The sequence below is a fragment of the Sylvia atricapilla genome, chromosome 30 (genome assembly GCF_009819655.1).
Source record: "Sylvia atricapilla isolate bSylAtr1 chromosome 30, bSylAtr1.pri, whole genome shotgun sequence".
Taxonomy (NCBI): Eukaryota; Metazoa; Chordata; class Aves; order Passeriformes; family Sylviidae; genus Sylvia; species Sylvia atricapilla.
The window spans coordinates 1,026,715-1,039,961 of record NC_089169.1 but is presented as its reverse complement, the minus strand read 5'-3'; the positions used below and the strand labels follow the sequence as shown (position 1 = coordinate 1,039,961).

At 66.1% G+C, this 13,247-nt stretch overlaps 2 protein-coding genes across 3 annotated transcripts; one reads left to right on the top strand and one right to left on the bottom strand.

The window, feature by feature from the left end:
* Positions 1–1,424: 1,424 nt before the first annotated feature.
* On the bottom strand, positions 1,425–4,512 carry MTX1 (metaxin 1). Of its 2 annotated transcripts, XM_066337746.1 has the most exons (8): positions 4,402–4,512; positions 4,244–4,313; positions 3,298–3,377; positions 3,067–3,159; positions 2,572–2,754; positions 2,339–2,415; positions 1,929–2,083; positions 1,425–1,805 (listed from the first exon to the last, which is right to left on the bottom strand). In XM_066337746.1, exons 1-8 carry the CDS (start codon positions 4,480–4,482, stop codon positions 1,579–1,581), a joined length of 966 nt encoding a protein of 321 aa, XP_066193843.1. In that variant the 5' UTR covers positions 4,483–4,512; the 3' UTR covers positions 1,425–1,578. The 2 variants fall into 2 exon arrangements, with proteins under 2 accessions (XP_066193843.1, XP_066193844.1); XM_066337747.1 differs by lacking the exons at positions 3,298–3,377; positions 4,244–4,313 and having other exon boundaries at positions 4,402–4,495.
* Positions 4,513–5,248: 736 nt separating this feature from the next.
* On the top strand, positions 5,249–12,750 carry THBS3 (thrombospondin 3). Its single transcript, XM_066337855.1, has 23 exons — positions 5,249–5,564; positions 6,252–6,458; positions 6,621–6,877; positions 6,968–7,070; positions 7,289–7,315; positions 7,588–7,670; positions 7,766–7,817; positions 7,901–8,049; positions 8,219–8,359; positions 8,534–8,611; positions 8,694–8,846; positions 8,948–9,058; positions 9,167–9,274; positions 9,499–9,658; positions 9,747–9,865; positions 9,988–10,040; positions 10,200–10,393; positions 10,466–10,644; positions 10,757–10,805; positions 10,968–11,164; positions 11,240–11,412; positions 12,301–12,440; positions 12,591–12,750. The coding sequence occupies exons 1-23, from the start codon at positions 5,486–5,488 to the stop codon at positions 12,647–12,649; spliced, it is 2,871 nt and encodes a 956-aa protein (XP_066193952.1). The 5' UTR covers positions 5,249–5,485; the 3' UTR covers positions 12,650–12,750.
* The last annotated feature ends 497 nt before the right edge of the window (positions 12,751–13,247 follow it).

The following is a 13,247-nucleotide window of genomic DNA, read 5'->3' as shown; positions in this document are numbered from 1 at the left end:
CTTGCCCAAACTCTTGACCTCCCCTTGGTGCCAGCTCAGTGGGCAGAACTACGCCAGGGGCCAGAGGAGACAGATTTGAGGCTGATGGTACCTCCTGAGCCCCATGGGTCCCATCCCTCCTATGCTCAGGTTCCTGCGGCATCCCGCAGGGCCAGTGCTGCAGGGATGGTAAGGGATGGTATCTCCCTCCTGTCTTCCACTGCAGCATCCCCCGGGCAGGGAAGAGCGCAAAGCTGACAGAGACCAGGGCCCAGCTGCAGTCAGGACAGCCGAGATATAGAGCAGAGCTCTGGCATCGACAGCTCCAGCTTCCCCCCGGCCAGAGCAGGCGGCTGTGGTTTCTCCTGCTGGAGCAGCCATCAGCCCCTCCAGCTAATGGGAACCGGGAGCATGGGGAACATACTTCCTGAGTGACGTTAGAGGGGAGCGTGCTGAGGGGGGGGACTGCACTGAGTCATCCTCCTCCCAGTGGGGCCCCTCGGACTGGGCCAGTATGGGGGAGGCTCTGCAGCTGGCCCAGCACCGTGGCTCTGCTCCAGCCCAGCGTGCGGGCCCCCGGCCACTGCGCCCGGGTGGGGGGCACGGGGGGGCGCGCGTCCAGGAGCGCAGCCAGGGGACGTTCAGCCATCGCAGCGGCAGGGCTGGGATGCCGCTGACGGTGGCAGCCGGCGGCCAAACAAGCGAGGGCTGTGTGCCGACCTGGCCCCACGCCGCCTTTCCATCTGTGCACTCGTAAACCGGCAGCGGCCAGCGGGAACGGCAGCGCAGCCAACACCGGCACCAGCCCCACACCGGGTGGCCCCGGGGACCGCGGGGGCAGACGGAGCCCAGGTGGCCACCCCCGACCCCTCTTCACATCCCACGCGGTGTACTCGCAGCTGTGCCAGCTGCAGGAGCTCCCCGGCGCTGGCAGGCATGGTGGAATGCAAACAGATGTCAGCACTGGAGGGATCCCGGCTGCTGGAGCCGGGCTCCGGGTGTCCCGCTGGCAGCGCGGAGTGCTCCTGGGCTAGGGACGTGTCCTGACGAGCAGCCCCGGCTGCCCTCGGCTCTGGCTTTGTGTCCCGGCCGTGCTGCCGTGCGCAGGGCAGACGGGCTGGCAGCAGCATGGAGGGGAGGTACCAGCCCCACAGAAGCGCTGTCTGCGCTGCCCGGAGGGATGCCACATCAGAATGATGCAGGGGAGATGTAGGGCTCAGCCCCACAGCTGTTGGAGAAGGGACAGGGGACATTGCCGAGGTGCCACAGATGCTTTTAGGTTCCCCCTCTGCCCAGTCCTCAGCAAGATACTCAAGGCCCCTCAGCTAAAGAGAGGGGCAGAGCCACAGGCAGGACACACAGGTGCCTGCTGCAAAACTCCAGCCTGGGCAACTGTGGAAATTGGGAAGGGCTTTGAGGGTGCCGGGAGTATGAGAGGGTGCAGGTGGAGAGAGGGAGGTTTATTGGTGTGGCATGGAGAGGGCTGTGGTTCCTGGTGGGACACAGAGAGGAGCACCTGCAGACAGCGACGCTGCCAGGCTCCCGGTGTAAAAACAGTCAGTTCCAGGGGCTGGGGAGGAACAGTCACACAGCTCGTCCTCACTCCTCCTCCTCCTCTTCTTCCTCCTCCAGGGCGATGGGCTGCCGGCCGGCCGGCCCCACGCTGCCGCGCTGGATGGAGACAATGCCGCTCAGGAAGGCGTAGCCCAGCATGGCCACCAGCCCCACCAGCACTGACAACAGCTGCTTGCGCCGTTTGTGGGGGTCCTCTTCTGCTTCACTGCCATCTGTGCCCGCAGCCCGAGGGGCATCGGTCAGGGGGTCACCTGGAGGGGCAGAGCAGGGATGTGGGTGGGAAAGCTCACCCTAAGACCGAGCGCCAGCTGGGGATGTACTTGGGGAGGCAAGTTACTCCAAGCCTGCGGGGTGAGGTGGGGGACGGCCCTCACCTCGGTCCCAAGGGAAGTAGAGGCTGAGGATGGAGGTGCAGTAGTTGCACAGGTTCTGCAGGGACTTCAGGTGCTGCTGCAGTTTCCCGTTGGGCAGCTTCGCCTTCAGGAGCGGCGCCAGGCGGCTGAAGACTAAGGCGTCGAGAGAGGCTGGCCTGGGACACAAAGAGCTGTGCCTGGGGTCCCCACCCAAAGCCACCCAGAGCCACCAGCCGCCCCCAGCCCCAGCACCCCTGGGGGTGGCATGTGGCTACCCCACCTTGGGAGGGTGCCCTGTCCCCTTGCAAGCCTGTTCCACCCCCAAAGTAATGCACAGGGGCTGCAGCTCCCCTGCAGACTACGGGGCCTCAGCCCTGCTGGGGTATGGAGAGCTCTCAGGCCCCTTCCCCTCTCCCCCTTTGGCCACCTACGAGTCTCCAAAGAAAAACTTCTGTGAGCCGAGACGCTGGGAAAGGAGTGTCAGGCATTCCCGAGCTTCTCGGTAGAGCTGCAGGAGGAGGACAGAGGGTTGTCACCTGCCCAGGTACTGTGACAGTGCTCAGGGGAGCAGGAGGGGGGAAGCCAGACCCCACTTTGAATTTTGGCCTCACAGGGATCTCCCCAACATCCCAAGAAACTACTGTGCCGAGACCCCATCCCTCACCTCCTTCTCCAGCTTCTCCTCATCCTCCATGTAGTCATCCCCCCACAGCAGCTGCAGCCGCTCCAGGTGCCGTTTGTGCATGGCGTTGGGCAGGAAGAAGTTGAGGGGGAAGGGGATGGTTTCTGCGTACCATTTCCGCGTGTGCTCCACGTAGTTCTTTGCGTCCACCCAGAAGGTGTGGATCTGTGGTGGAGGACAATGCACAGCCTGGCCATGGTGGGGCTGCAGCCAGCACTGCTGACACACCAGAGTCCCTGTCCAGCCCAGCCACCCTGGAGACCATGAGGAGCACTGGGGTGAAGGGCAGACCCCAGCCCAGGCTGCACAATCCACTGCTGCCACCCCCAAACCCCCATCCTCTGCCACATCCCGTGATGTTGCTGCTGGCAGTGCTCTCTGGCTCTGCTCACACACCCGAGCCCACCGGCACAGCTCCAGGGAAGGGACCCCATCTTTGGAGAGCCCCCCTTCCCTGCAGCCAGCCCTAAGCCTCACCAGTACTGGCAGCAGCTTCTCCTCCAGCAGGGACACGAAGGCCAGCGTGTCTGCGCTCTGTGTGGCCGACAGGTCGTAGTCAGCGTTGTACTTCTGCGGAGCAAACACCTGGTTTGATCCCATGGGATGTGCCAAATCCCACACGTGGGTGACACAACAGAGTTCCCTCATCCCTGAGGGGCTTCAGTAGCCTGCAGCCTGGGGCAGGGGGTGCCCCAAGCCCCTCTGTACCTGTTTCCTGAGGTGTGTTATGATCTGCTGAGGTTTGGAGATGGTGCCCTCATCCCGTGTCCGCAGCGCGGGCAGGTGCCCTGCGGATAGAGGGAGTGCAGGCTGCGGTCACGGTGCCTGGGGGCTGGAATGGGGGGATGGACCCCCCTGCCTGGATGAGGGGCATGAGGCAGTGACAGGGCTGTAAGGTCAGGTGGGGACAGAGCGATTCAGCACAGGGTGTAGAAACTGTGTAATGGGGAATGGGCTGGGACAAGGGGGTTGCAGTGGGGAGTAGGGGTGGCAGATGGACATGGGGGTGCAATGGGGAGTGTTGGGACAGGGGGAGCAATGGGGCATGAGAGTGCAGTGGTGCAGGGAGGGCACAGAAAAAAGGGAGGGGTGCAGTGAGGTGGGGGGTGTGATGAGGGTGTTCAATGGGACATGGGGTGTGATGGGGCATGATGGTGCAATAGAACAAGAGGGGATGGGATAGAGCAGGGACGGTGATGAGATGATGGGGGTGTGATGGGATACAGGGGAGTGCAGTGGTGGGGGGACACAGGACAAGGGAGTACAGTAAGATGAGAAAGTGGGAGAGTGCAGTCAGCGGCACAGGACGTGAAGGACATAATGGGGTGGGAGAGTCTGAAGGAGCAAGGGGTGTAAGATGGTAAATGGTGGCAATGGGAACAGGGGGGTGTGATGAGGTACAGCGGGGTACAATAGTGCGGGATAGTGCCATGTGGGGAGGAGAGACCACAGGGCAAGAGGAGTGCAGTGGGATAAGGGGTGCAACAGGGCAGAGGGCCCAGTGCTGTGGGGGCACAGGACGTGAGGAATAAGATGGGGTGGGAGGCTGTGATGGGGCGGGGGGTGTAATGTGAAGAGGGTGGGCAACGGGATGACGGGACTGCGATGGCGTGGGAGACACCGGTGGTGCCGGCATCCTCGGCAGGGCCCTTACCGGAGGGGCTCCTCCAGGGGCTGGTGACCCGGTGCACCTTCAGCGGCGCCCCCGTGAACCGCGCGTATGTCTGCGGGAGGAAGGAACAGAGCGGGGGTCTGTCTGCCCGCGGGACCCCGGCCCCGGCCCGGCCCCGCCGCCCCGAGCCCGCCGCTCACCAGCACGGCCAGACAGTCGGGATCCACCGAGGGCAGCCCCCAGCCCCCGGCCCAGCAGAACAGCTCCATGGGCGCCGCCATCTTCCGCCGACCCGGAACCGGACGGGCGGCTCCGCCCTCCCCGCCGGGGGCGGCACCGACCGGGGCCGCTGCACGATGGAGCGGGGCCGAGCGGGCTCCGGGCACGGCGGTGGTGCTGTCCGCAGGGTCCTTGGGGCAGAACCCGCGTCCCGCCCGGCACAGCCCAGCTCCACTCAGCTCAGTCCTGCACGGTCACGCATCGCCGCGCAAGGCTCAGCTCAGCTCCGTGCTGCTCCCGCTCCCCGGTCCCGCACCGCACGGTCCTGCTGTGCCCCGCATGGGCTCAGCCCAGCTCCGCACCGCTCGGCCCCGCACCGCCCGCATGTCCCCACGGACAGCAGCCGGGCCGGGAGCCCGCTGGCAGCGGCGGAGGGAAAACGCCCCGTGTGAGGCTCGGGACCACCCTCCTCCATCGCCCGCGCTCCCTCGTTACGCGGGATCGCTGGCGGGGAGCCGGAGCCGGGCCGCGGGGCCGGGCTCGGCCCGTTGTTATGGCACCGGGGAAAACAGCTGTAAACACGGCCGGGACACCCCGGGCCGCCGGCCCGCCTTGGCCGGAGCTCCTCGGGAGCGGCTCAGCGGCCCGAGCACAGCCCGGCGGCACGGAGAGGCCCCGGGGCTCTGCCGGCTCAGGGGGCTCCGCGGCGTGGGGCACCCCCGTACAAGCGGCTCCCGCGGCCGGTCCCGCTCTCCCGGGCCGGGATGCTCCTGCGCTGCTGGGGCGGCTCCAGCCCGCCCGCCTGACCTCCCGGTGAACCGGCGCTGTGAGCGGGAGCTGCCCCGGGGCTGACAGCGCCGGGGGGACCCCGCAGCCCAGTGCCCCGCGCCGGTACGGTGTCCCCCTCCGGGGCCGGAGCCGCAGCCGGTGGCCCGTCGGTATCGCCGGGATGCACCCGGTGATTGACGGCTCTTTGTTTCCTCCTCGCCGGCCCCGCCGGCCCCACCCCCGTGCGCCACCCCGCCCCACCGCGCTCCGCTCCGAACCGGCGGCACCGGCGGCACCATGGGGGCACCGGGGAGCCCTGCGCTCCTGGCGCTGCTCCTGCTGGGCGCCGCCGCCGCGGCGCGTCAGGAGCTGCAAGGTACCGGAGGGGCTCGGGGCGGCGGGACGGGCGACGGTCGGGGTTCGGCGGCGCCAGACCCTGTCCCACGGCGGCTGACAGCTTGCCCCGGGGGAGCTGGGCTGCGGGCAGCGGGGACGCTGGAACGCTCACCCCGAGGCGCGGGGTGGCCGCCGGTTCCGATGCTGGCTCGGGGCCGCGGGACAGTGCCGCGGCGGGGGCTGACCCCGGCGCCGGAGCCCCTCTCGGTCTGCCCGGTGCGTCTGAACGGAACAGGCGGGCACCCGTGCGGCAGCGGGACCGAGTTGCCCGCGCTCTCCCTTAAGCGCCCCGAGGCAATAACGGGGGCCCGACCGTCCCTCCGAGGTCTCCCGGTCCGGCCGGGGCTTGTTTGGGCTGGCCCGCGGGGGACTCCGCGGACCGGGATGCAGGGAAGCCCCAACAGCGGGGCGGGCTCCGGGCCGGGACTCTGCCGGTCTCGCCGGTCCGGGGGCACCGGGCATCCCCCTCGGTGGCGCGACCGGTCCTGGAGCGCCACCACGCGGGGGCGGCCCCGGAGCCCCCGGGGCTTCCCTGTTCCCCCCAGAGCCCGGCGGTCCAGGGACACCCCCACCCCAGCGCCTCTGACCGCACCGGGCATCCCCGGAGTCACCGCCCGGAGCTGCGGCTGCCGGTGCAGAGGCGATCCCGGTGCTCGTTGTCCCGCAGTCATCGACCTGCTGCTGGTGAGCGAGGCTCGGCAGATGGCCAGCGTGGCCCACAAGATCCGCATGGAGCTTCTGACTGTCAACGACGTGTACCTCCTCTCCACCTTCCGCCTGCCTCCCAAGCAGGGGGGGACACTCTTCGGCCTCTACTCCAAGAAGGACAACACCCGGTGGCTGGAGGTCTCTGTCGTGGGGAAGATCAACAAAGGTGGGTGCCCTCTGCATGGGGATGGAGTGGCCCTGCTCTTGCCCCGGTGCTCTGAGACAAACAGGGCTGAGTTCCTACAGGAAAGAGCAATGGGCACACGCTGGTCCCAGGGTGCTGCCAGCGCTGGAGGGGAGCTGACAGCCCCTTCCCGCTCCTCCGCAGTCCTGGTGCGGTACCTGCGGGAGGACAACAAGGTGCACTCGGTCAACCTGCAGCATGCACACGTGGCAGACGGGCAGAGCCACTCTGTCATCGTGCGCCTGAGCGGGCTGCGCAGGGACACGCTGAGCGTGGAGCTCTACGTCGACTGCAAGCAGATGGACTCCAGCGTGGGGCTGCCTGAGCTGTCTGAGATCCCCCTGGCCGAGGTAGAGTCCATCGAGGTGCGCACAGGGCTGAAGGCCTACCAGAGGATGCAGGTGAGTGCCAGGGGGGTTGAGACCTCAGCAATGCACCCCTGGGAATGGGCTGACCCCGTGATGCTGACTGCATCTCCCCACACGCATCAGGGGTTTGTAGAGTCGATGAAGCTGATCCTGGGAGGGTCCATGAGCCGTGTGGGGGCCCTGAGTGAGTGCCCTTTCCAAGGAGATGAGTCCATTCACAGTGCAGGTAATGGCTTGGGGAGCTTTTGGGGTCACCTGTGTGGGCCATGGCACAAGGATGTGTGGGGTGACAGCACAGAGGGATGTTCCCATCCCTCCTGGCCCAGTGTCCCCACACAGGTGGGAGCTACAGCGTTGCACGTGTGATCAGTGAGTGACCATGTGAGGTGACACTGCTGGGGTGTGACAGAAGCATTTGGTAATGTCTCATCTCTCTCGTTGCAGTGACGAGTGTGCTGGCTTCCATCCTGGGTAAGTCCCTGCTCTGATTCCCTCGCTGCCTGGTGTGAGGCATTTGGGGCTCCATGGAGGCAGAAATCCCTCCACAGCCTGTCCTGGTGGCCCCTGTGGGATCAGAGAGTGTGGGGTGTGCTACAGGAAAAGGGGCCCTGTGTGACCCAGGGAAAGGGACAGGCTGTTAGGTGCCCCATCCTCCCAGCTCAGTGCCAATGGGCAGAGCAGTCCTGGCCCACAGCCCTGGCAGGCTTTTTCTGGGACTGACCTTTCCTTTCTGCTGCTGGCAGGTGAGCAGACCAAGGCACTGGTCACACAGTTGACCCTCTTCAACCGGGTCCTGACTGAGCTGCGGGAAGACATTAGGGACCAGGTGGGACTGAGGGGGTACTGACACTCCCTGGGCTGGATTTTCCTAGAGCACAGTGCCAGCACCCTCCTGATGCTCCATGCTCTGCTGCCTTGCAGGTGAAGGAGATGTCTCTGATCCGCAACACCATCATGGAGTGCCAGGTCTGCGGTGAGTGCTGGCGAGGCTCTGCTCCCACCTCAGGGGGCAAAAGGCCACCTTGTCTCGCCCCTCACCTGCCTCTCTCTCCTCAGGTTTCCATGAGCACCGGTCCCGCTGCAACCCCAATCCCTGCTTCAGTGGTGTGGACTGCATGGAGACGTATGAGTACCCTGGGTACCGCTGTGGGCCGTGCCCGCCGGGGCTGGAGGGCAACGGCACTCACTGTGCTGACATCGAGGAGGTGGGCATGGTCTGGGGGGATCAGCAGCCGCAGCACTGCCGGGGCTGTGTGTGCCGAGGATGCTTCATCTCGGGAAGGCCCCGCCCCGGGATGGCCTGGGGCAAGAGCCACCCTGAGAAGCAGGATGCTGTGCCCAAGGATGAAGCCTGTGTCTCTCCCGGTGTTGCAGTGTGCCCATGCCAACCCCTGCTTCCCTGGCTCCAAGTGCATCAACACAGCCCCTGGGTTCCGCTGCGAGCCCTGTCCCCGTGGCTATCGAGGCAACACAATCTCTGGCGTGGGGGTGGACTATGCCAAGGCCAGCAAGCAGGTGAGTGCACTGCCACAGGGCTCTGCCAGGTGCCCGTGGCATCTCTGGAGTGCAGGACAGCGAGCGTGGATGATGCACTGCCTGTGGAGGAAGACAGCTTCCTGAGGGCAGCAATGGGCAGAGCTGCCCACAAGGAAAGGCCCCGGGTGAGTATTTTTCCCACACTGCTCACAGGTTTGCACAGATATTGATGAATGCAACGATGGGAACAACGGGGGCTGTGACCCCAACTCCATTTGCACCAACACGCTGGTGAGCAGCGCTGTCCCACTCCCTCCCTGGCTCCCAGGGTCACTCAGCTCCCCTCATCACACCCCTGCCCTCTCTCCCCCAGGGCTCCTACAAGTGTGGACCGTGCAAGTCGGGCTTTGTGGGGAACCAAACATCCGGCTGTGTGCCTCAGAGGTCCTGCAGCACTTCCACCTCTAACCCCTGCGACATCAACGGCTTCTGCCTGTTTGAGAGGAATGGGGAGATCTCCTGTGCAGTGAGCAGGGGATAGGGACAGGAGGAGGGTGTGGGGGGTGCAGCATGGCAGCATTGGTCCTGCCAGGGCCCTTTGCAGCCCCTGACCTCTTCTTCATTCAGTGCAACGTGGGCTGGGCTGGCAACGGCAACGTGTGTGGGCCAGACACAGACCTGGATGGGTACCCGGACGAGCCCCTGCCCTGCATCGACAACAACAAGCACTGCAAGCAGGTGGGCTCCTGGAGGGGAGGCACAGGGAGAGCAGGGCACAGGATCCACAGCAGGGCTGTGCTCCAGACCTCGTCTCCTCCCCGTCCCTAACGCTGGCTGTGCCTGCAGGACAACTGCCGCCTGACGCCCAATTCTGGGCAGGAGGATGCTGACAACGACGGCATTGGGGACCAGTGCGATGACGACGCTGATGGCGATGGCGTCAAGAATGTGGAGGTGGCTGTGCTGGACAAGTGGCCATGCCAGTGGCTCTAGGAGGGGCTTCTCCTTTTGGCTCAGTTCTGAGTCCCTCAAGATGCTTCTCCCGGGGAGCAGCAGGCTGGTGGCTTAGGAATTGTCTCAGAGCGCTGGAGACGTCTTTCTGCCCTGATCACTGTGGGACTGTGGCCTCTTGTCTGCCCATCACCACAGCGCCAACATCCCCATCCTCTTCTCCACAGGACAACTGCCGCCTCTTCCCCAACAAGGACCAACAGAACTCGGACACTGACTCCTTTGGGGATGCCTGTGACAACTGCCCCAATGTGCCCAACAATGACCAGAGGGACACGGACAGCAATGGCGAGGGGGATGCTTGTGACAATGACATTGATGGGGACGGTGAGCTGCTGTTGGGTTGTCCTGGCTATGCCAGGGGCGCTGTCCTGCCAGGGTGGGTGAGGGTATCCACTCAGTGCTGTCCTTGCAGGGATCCCCAACATGCTGGATAACTGCCCCAAGGTGCCCAACCCCCTGCAGACTGATCGGGATGAGGACGGTGTTGGGGATGCCTGTGACAGTTGTCCTGAAATGAGCAACCCCACTCAGGTATGGCTGGGGCCATGCTGGGCCAGGCGACCTGGGACAAGTGGGGCCTGGCCCAGCAGGGAGCACGGCTCCTCCTCCTCATCCCAGGATGTCCACTGAACTAGTGCTCCGCTCTCCTCCAGACAGATATGGACAGTGACCTGGTAGGGGACATCTGTGACACCAACGAGGACAGGTGTGGACAGCACTGCCGTGGGGTGACCTCACCATTTGGGGCAGAACAGGACTCCTGCTTCAGGGACCTGTCAGGAGGGACAATGGGGTCTTTGGGGAGCTGGTATTTCATGTCAGATCCCCAGTTTTGTAATTTCTCTGACCTTGTTCTTGCTCCCAGTGATGGGGATGGGCATCAGGACACCAAGGACAACTGTGCTGAGATCCCCAACAGCTCCCAGCTGGACTCAGACAACGATGGGCTGGGGGATGACTGCGACAATGATGATGACAATGACGGAATCCCTGACTATGTGGCACCTGGCCCAGACAACTGCCGCCTCATTCCCAATCCCAACCAGAAAGACTCGGATGGTGAGCACGGGTGGGTGGGGGAGGTGGACCTGTGTGGGCTCAGCCCAGCCCTGACTGGGCACACGTTCCCAGGGAACGGCGTGGGTGACGTCTGCGAGGAGGACTTTGACAATGACACGGTGGTGGACCAGCTGGACGCATGCCCGGAGAGCGCCGAGGTGACACTGACTGACTTCCGCGCCTACCAGACCGTCATCCTTGACCCCGAAGGGGACGCCCAGATTGACCCCAACTGGGTTGTGCTCAACCAGGTGTGGGTGCTGCGCCCCGTGTTTCTGGGGGCTGTGCTGCAGGGTGGGAGCTGAGGGGACTGGGAAGCCCCCGGGGATACTGGGATGCCCCTCACTCAGCTGTCCCCCACAGGGCATGGAGATCGTGCAGACCATGAACAGTGACCCAGGTTTGGCTGTGGGTAAGATATGTTCACCCAACCACAGGCTCTGGGGGCAGCCCCTCTACTCCCACTGTGTGTGGGAGTGAGGGGCCAGTCCATTGCCCCACAGAGGGGTGAAGAGTAGGTGGGCTGGGAGTCCCGTGGGGAGAGAGGGCTCCCCGCAGCTTTTCCTGCCCGTAGGTTACACAGCCTTCAATGGGGTGGACTTTGAGGGCACCTTCCATGTCAACACCATCACCGACGATGACTACGCTGGCTTCATCTTCAGCTACCAGGACAGCGCCAGCTTCTACGTGGTGATGTGGAAGCAGACGGAGCAGACGTACTGGCAGGCCACCCCCTTCCGTGCTGTGGCCGAGCCGGGGCTGCAGCTCAAGGTGGGTGGTGCCCCACCCATGGGCCGGGTCAGGCCCCCTGTTCAGGTCCCCCCTGAAGCCCCCGTGCACCCGCAGGCAGTGAAGTCCTCGACGGGCCCTGGGGAGCACCTGCGCAATGCGCTGTGGCACACGGGCCACACGCCCGACCATGTCCGCCTGCTCTGGAAGGACCCTCGGAACGTCGGCTGGAGGGACAAGACGTCCTACCGCTGGCAGCTGGCACACAGGCCCCAGGTGGGCTACATCAGGTAAGCAGGGGGGGCATGGGGGTCACCGGGGTGGGGGATGCACTCACCACGGTGCAGGCTGGGGTCCAGTCCCAGCTGGGACCACACCAGTGAGGGGGACACTCGTCACTGGTGAGAAACTAACCCTAGAGTGAACCAGCCCTGGTGAACATGATCATAACCACGAGTAAGGGTCCTGCCCTGCTCAACCACCTCAAGGCTAGGAGGATATCTATGAGGAGGAGTTGTAGCTCCTGGGACCACCCTAGTGAGGGGATGCTGGCCACTGAGGGGGGATGCAGCCCTGTGGGACCACCCCAGTGTGGAGATACCGGCCGTGGGAGAGAATCCAGCCCCGTGAGACCACCGCAGTGGGGGGATGTCGGCCGAGGGGAGTGGTTCTGCCCGGTGGGGCCGCTGCCGCGTTTCTCCTTTAAGGCTCCCGCCGGGGCGGCCGCGGCGGGGGGGCTCCGCCGCCGGGCCGTCCGCCCCCCGGGCCCCCGGGGCTATTGTCCCGTCGCCATGGCGACCCCGCCGGCGCCTTTCACATGCAAAGCGACCGACAAAGGCGGCGGGGCCGGGCCGGGGGCGGCGCGGGGGGCTTCAGCCCGGCCACGGCGGGGGGCCCCGGCCTGAGGATCCAGCCGGTCCGCTGCCCCCGGCCCAGACCCCCGCAGGATGCCCTGCCTCCAGCCCAATGCCATCCTCCCCGGGTCGGGATAACCGGGCCCCGGTGTTGGTCGTAGAGGAGTCCCAGTGGGATCCAGGTCCTGGACCCGATGGCGTCTCAGTGGGATCCCGATGTTTGCCCCCATCGGGTATCGGCGGGGTCCCGGTGGAATCCCAGAGCTGGCCCCGGCGGGGTCCCGGTGAGGACCCGCTGACCGGTCGGGCTCCATTCCCCCGCAGGGTCCGTCTGTACGAGGGCCCGCAGCTGGTGGCCGACTCCGGTGTGATCATCGACACCACGATGCGCGGGGGCCGGCTGGGGGTCTTCTGCTTCTCCCAGGAGAACATCATCTGGTCCAACCTGCAGTACCGCTGCAACGGTGAGCAGGGCCCCCCGGGACCCCGGCACCGGCCCGGCGGCCGGACATCCCCTCCCTCGCCCCTGCGGCGGGCTCAGTCCTGGGCCGGGGGCTTTATCGGGGCTCGCTCTCCTCGCCGGCTCCTGACGCCCCCCGTGCTGCTCCCCACAGACACGATCCCTGCCGACTTCGAGCCCTTCCGCCGGTTCCTACTGGAGGGACGCGAGTGACCGCGCCCGGCACGGGCCTCCCCCGCCAGCGGCACCGGTGGCGCTCCGGGCTCCCGCCGCCAGCGGCACCCGGGGCCGCACCGGGCCCCGTCGCTCCTCCCGGCCGGGCCCCGTTCCCGGCCCCCCGCGGACTTTGCACTGCCAGTACCGGGGCCCCGCAGTGCCGGGGCTCCCCCCACGCCTGCCCCGGGCGCTCCGGTCCTTGCCCCACGCCTGGCCATAAAGTTCTGAGTGTTTTCTAGCCTGCGCGCCCGGTCCCTGGGGGTTCTCGTTGGCCCGAGGGGGCTCCGGATTCCCCCCCGTGCTCTCGGCTCCGTCCCGCGCCGTCCTCCCCGTGGTCGCGGGGTTGGGTCGGTGCCCGGCCGGTCCCACCGGCGCAGCCCACGGCGGCAGGAGGCCGGGACGAGTGCAATATTGGTGGGCGAGAGCACAACACTGCACCGCATCCCGGCCCTCCCGCCGCCCCGGAGGGAGTGGAGCCGCCGCCGCCGCCCGGGCCGCTCCGTGGGAACTGCGCGGCGCGCACCGCGGCTCGGCGGCAGGGACCGGTCGCCACGGCGACGGCTGTCCCAGCAACGCGGCGGAATGTGCCCCCACC

Excerpts from the sequence above, each read along its gene's own strand:
- THBS3 (XM_066337855.1), top strand. The coding sequence starts at position 5,486 with ATGGGGGCACCGGGGAGCCCTGCGCTCCTGGCGCTGCTCCTGCTGGGC. Across the intron at positions 6,459-6,620 it reads CGTGGGGAAGATCAACAAAG|TCCTGGTGCGGTACCTGCGG; the intron begins GTGGGTGCCCTC and ends GCTCCTCCGCAG. Across the intron at positions 6,878-6,967 it reads AGGCCTACCAGAGGATGCAG|GGGTTTGTAGAGTCGATGAA; the intron begins GTGAGTGCCAGG and ends CACACGCATCAG.
- MTX1 (XM_066337746.1), bottom strand. The coding sequence starts at position 4,482 with ATGGCGGCGCCCATGGAGCTGTTCTGCTGGGCCGGGGGCTGGGGGCTG. Across the intron at positions 4,314-4,401 it reads CCGACTGTCTGGCCGTGCTG|ACATACGCGCGGTTCACGGG; the intron begins GTGAGCGGCGGG and ends TTCCTCCCGCAG. Across the intron at positions 2,084-2,338 it reads AAGTTTTTCTTTGGAGACTC|GCCAGCCTCTCTCGACGCCT; the intron begins GTAGGTGGCCAA and ends TTTGTGTCCCAG.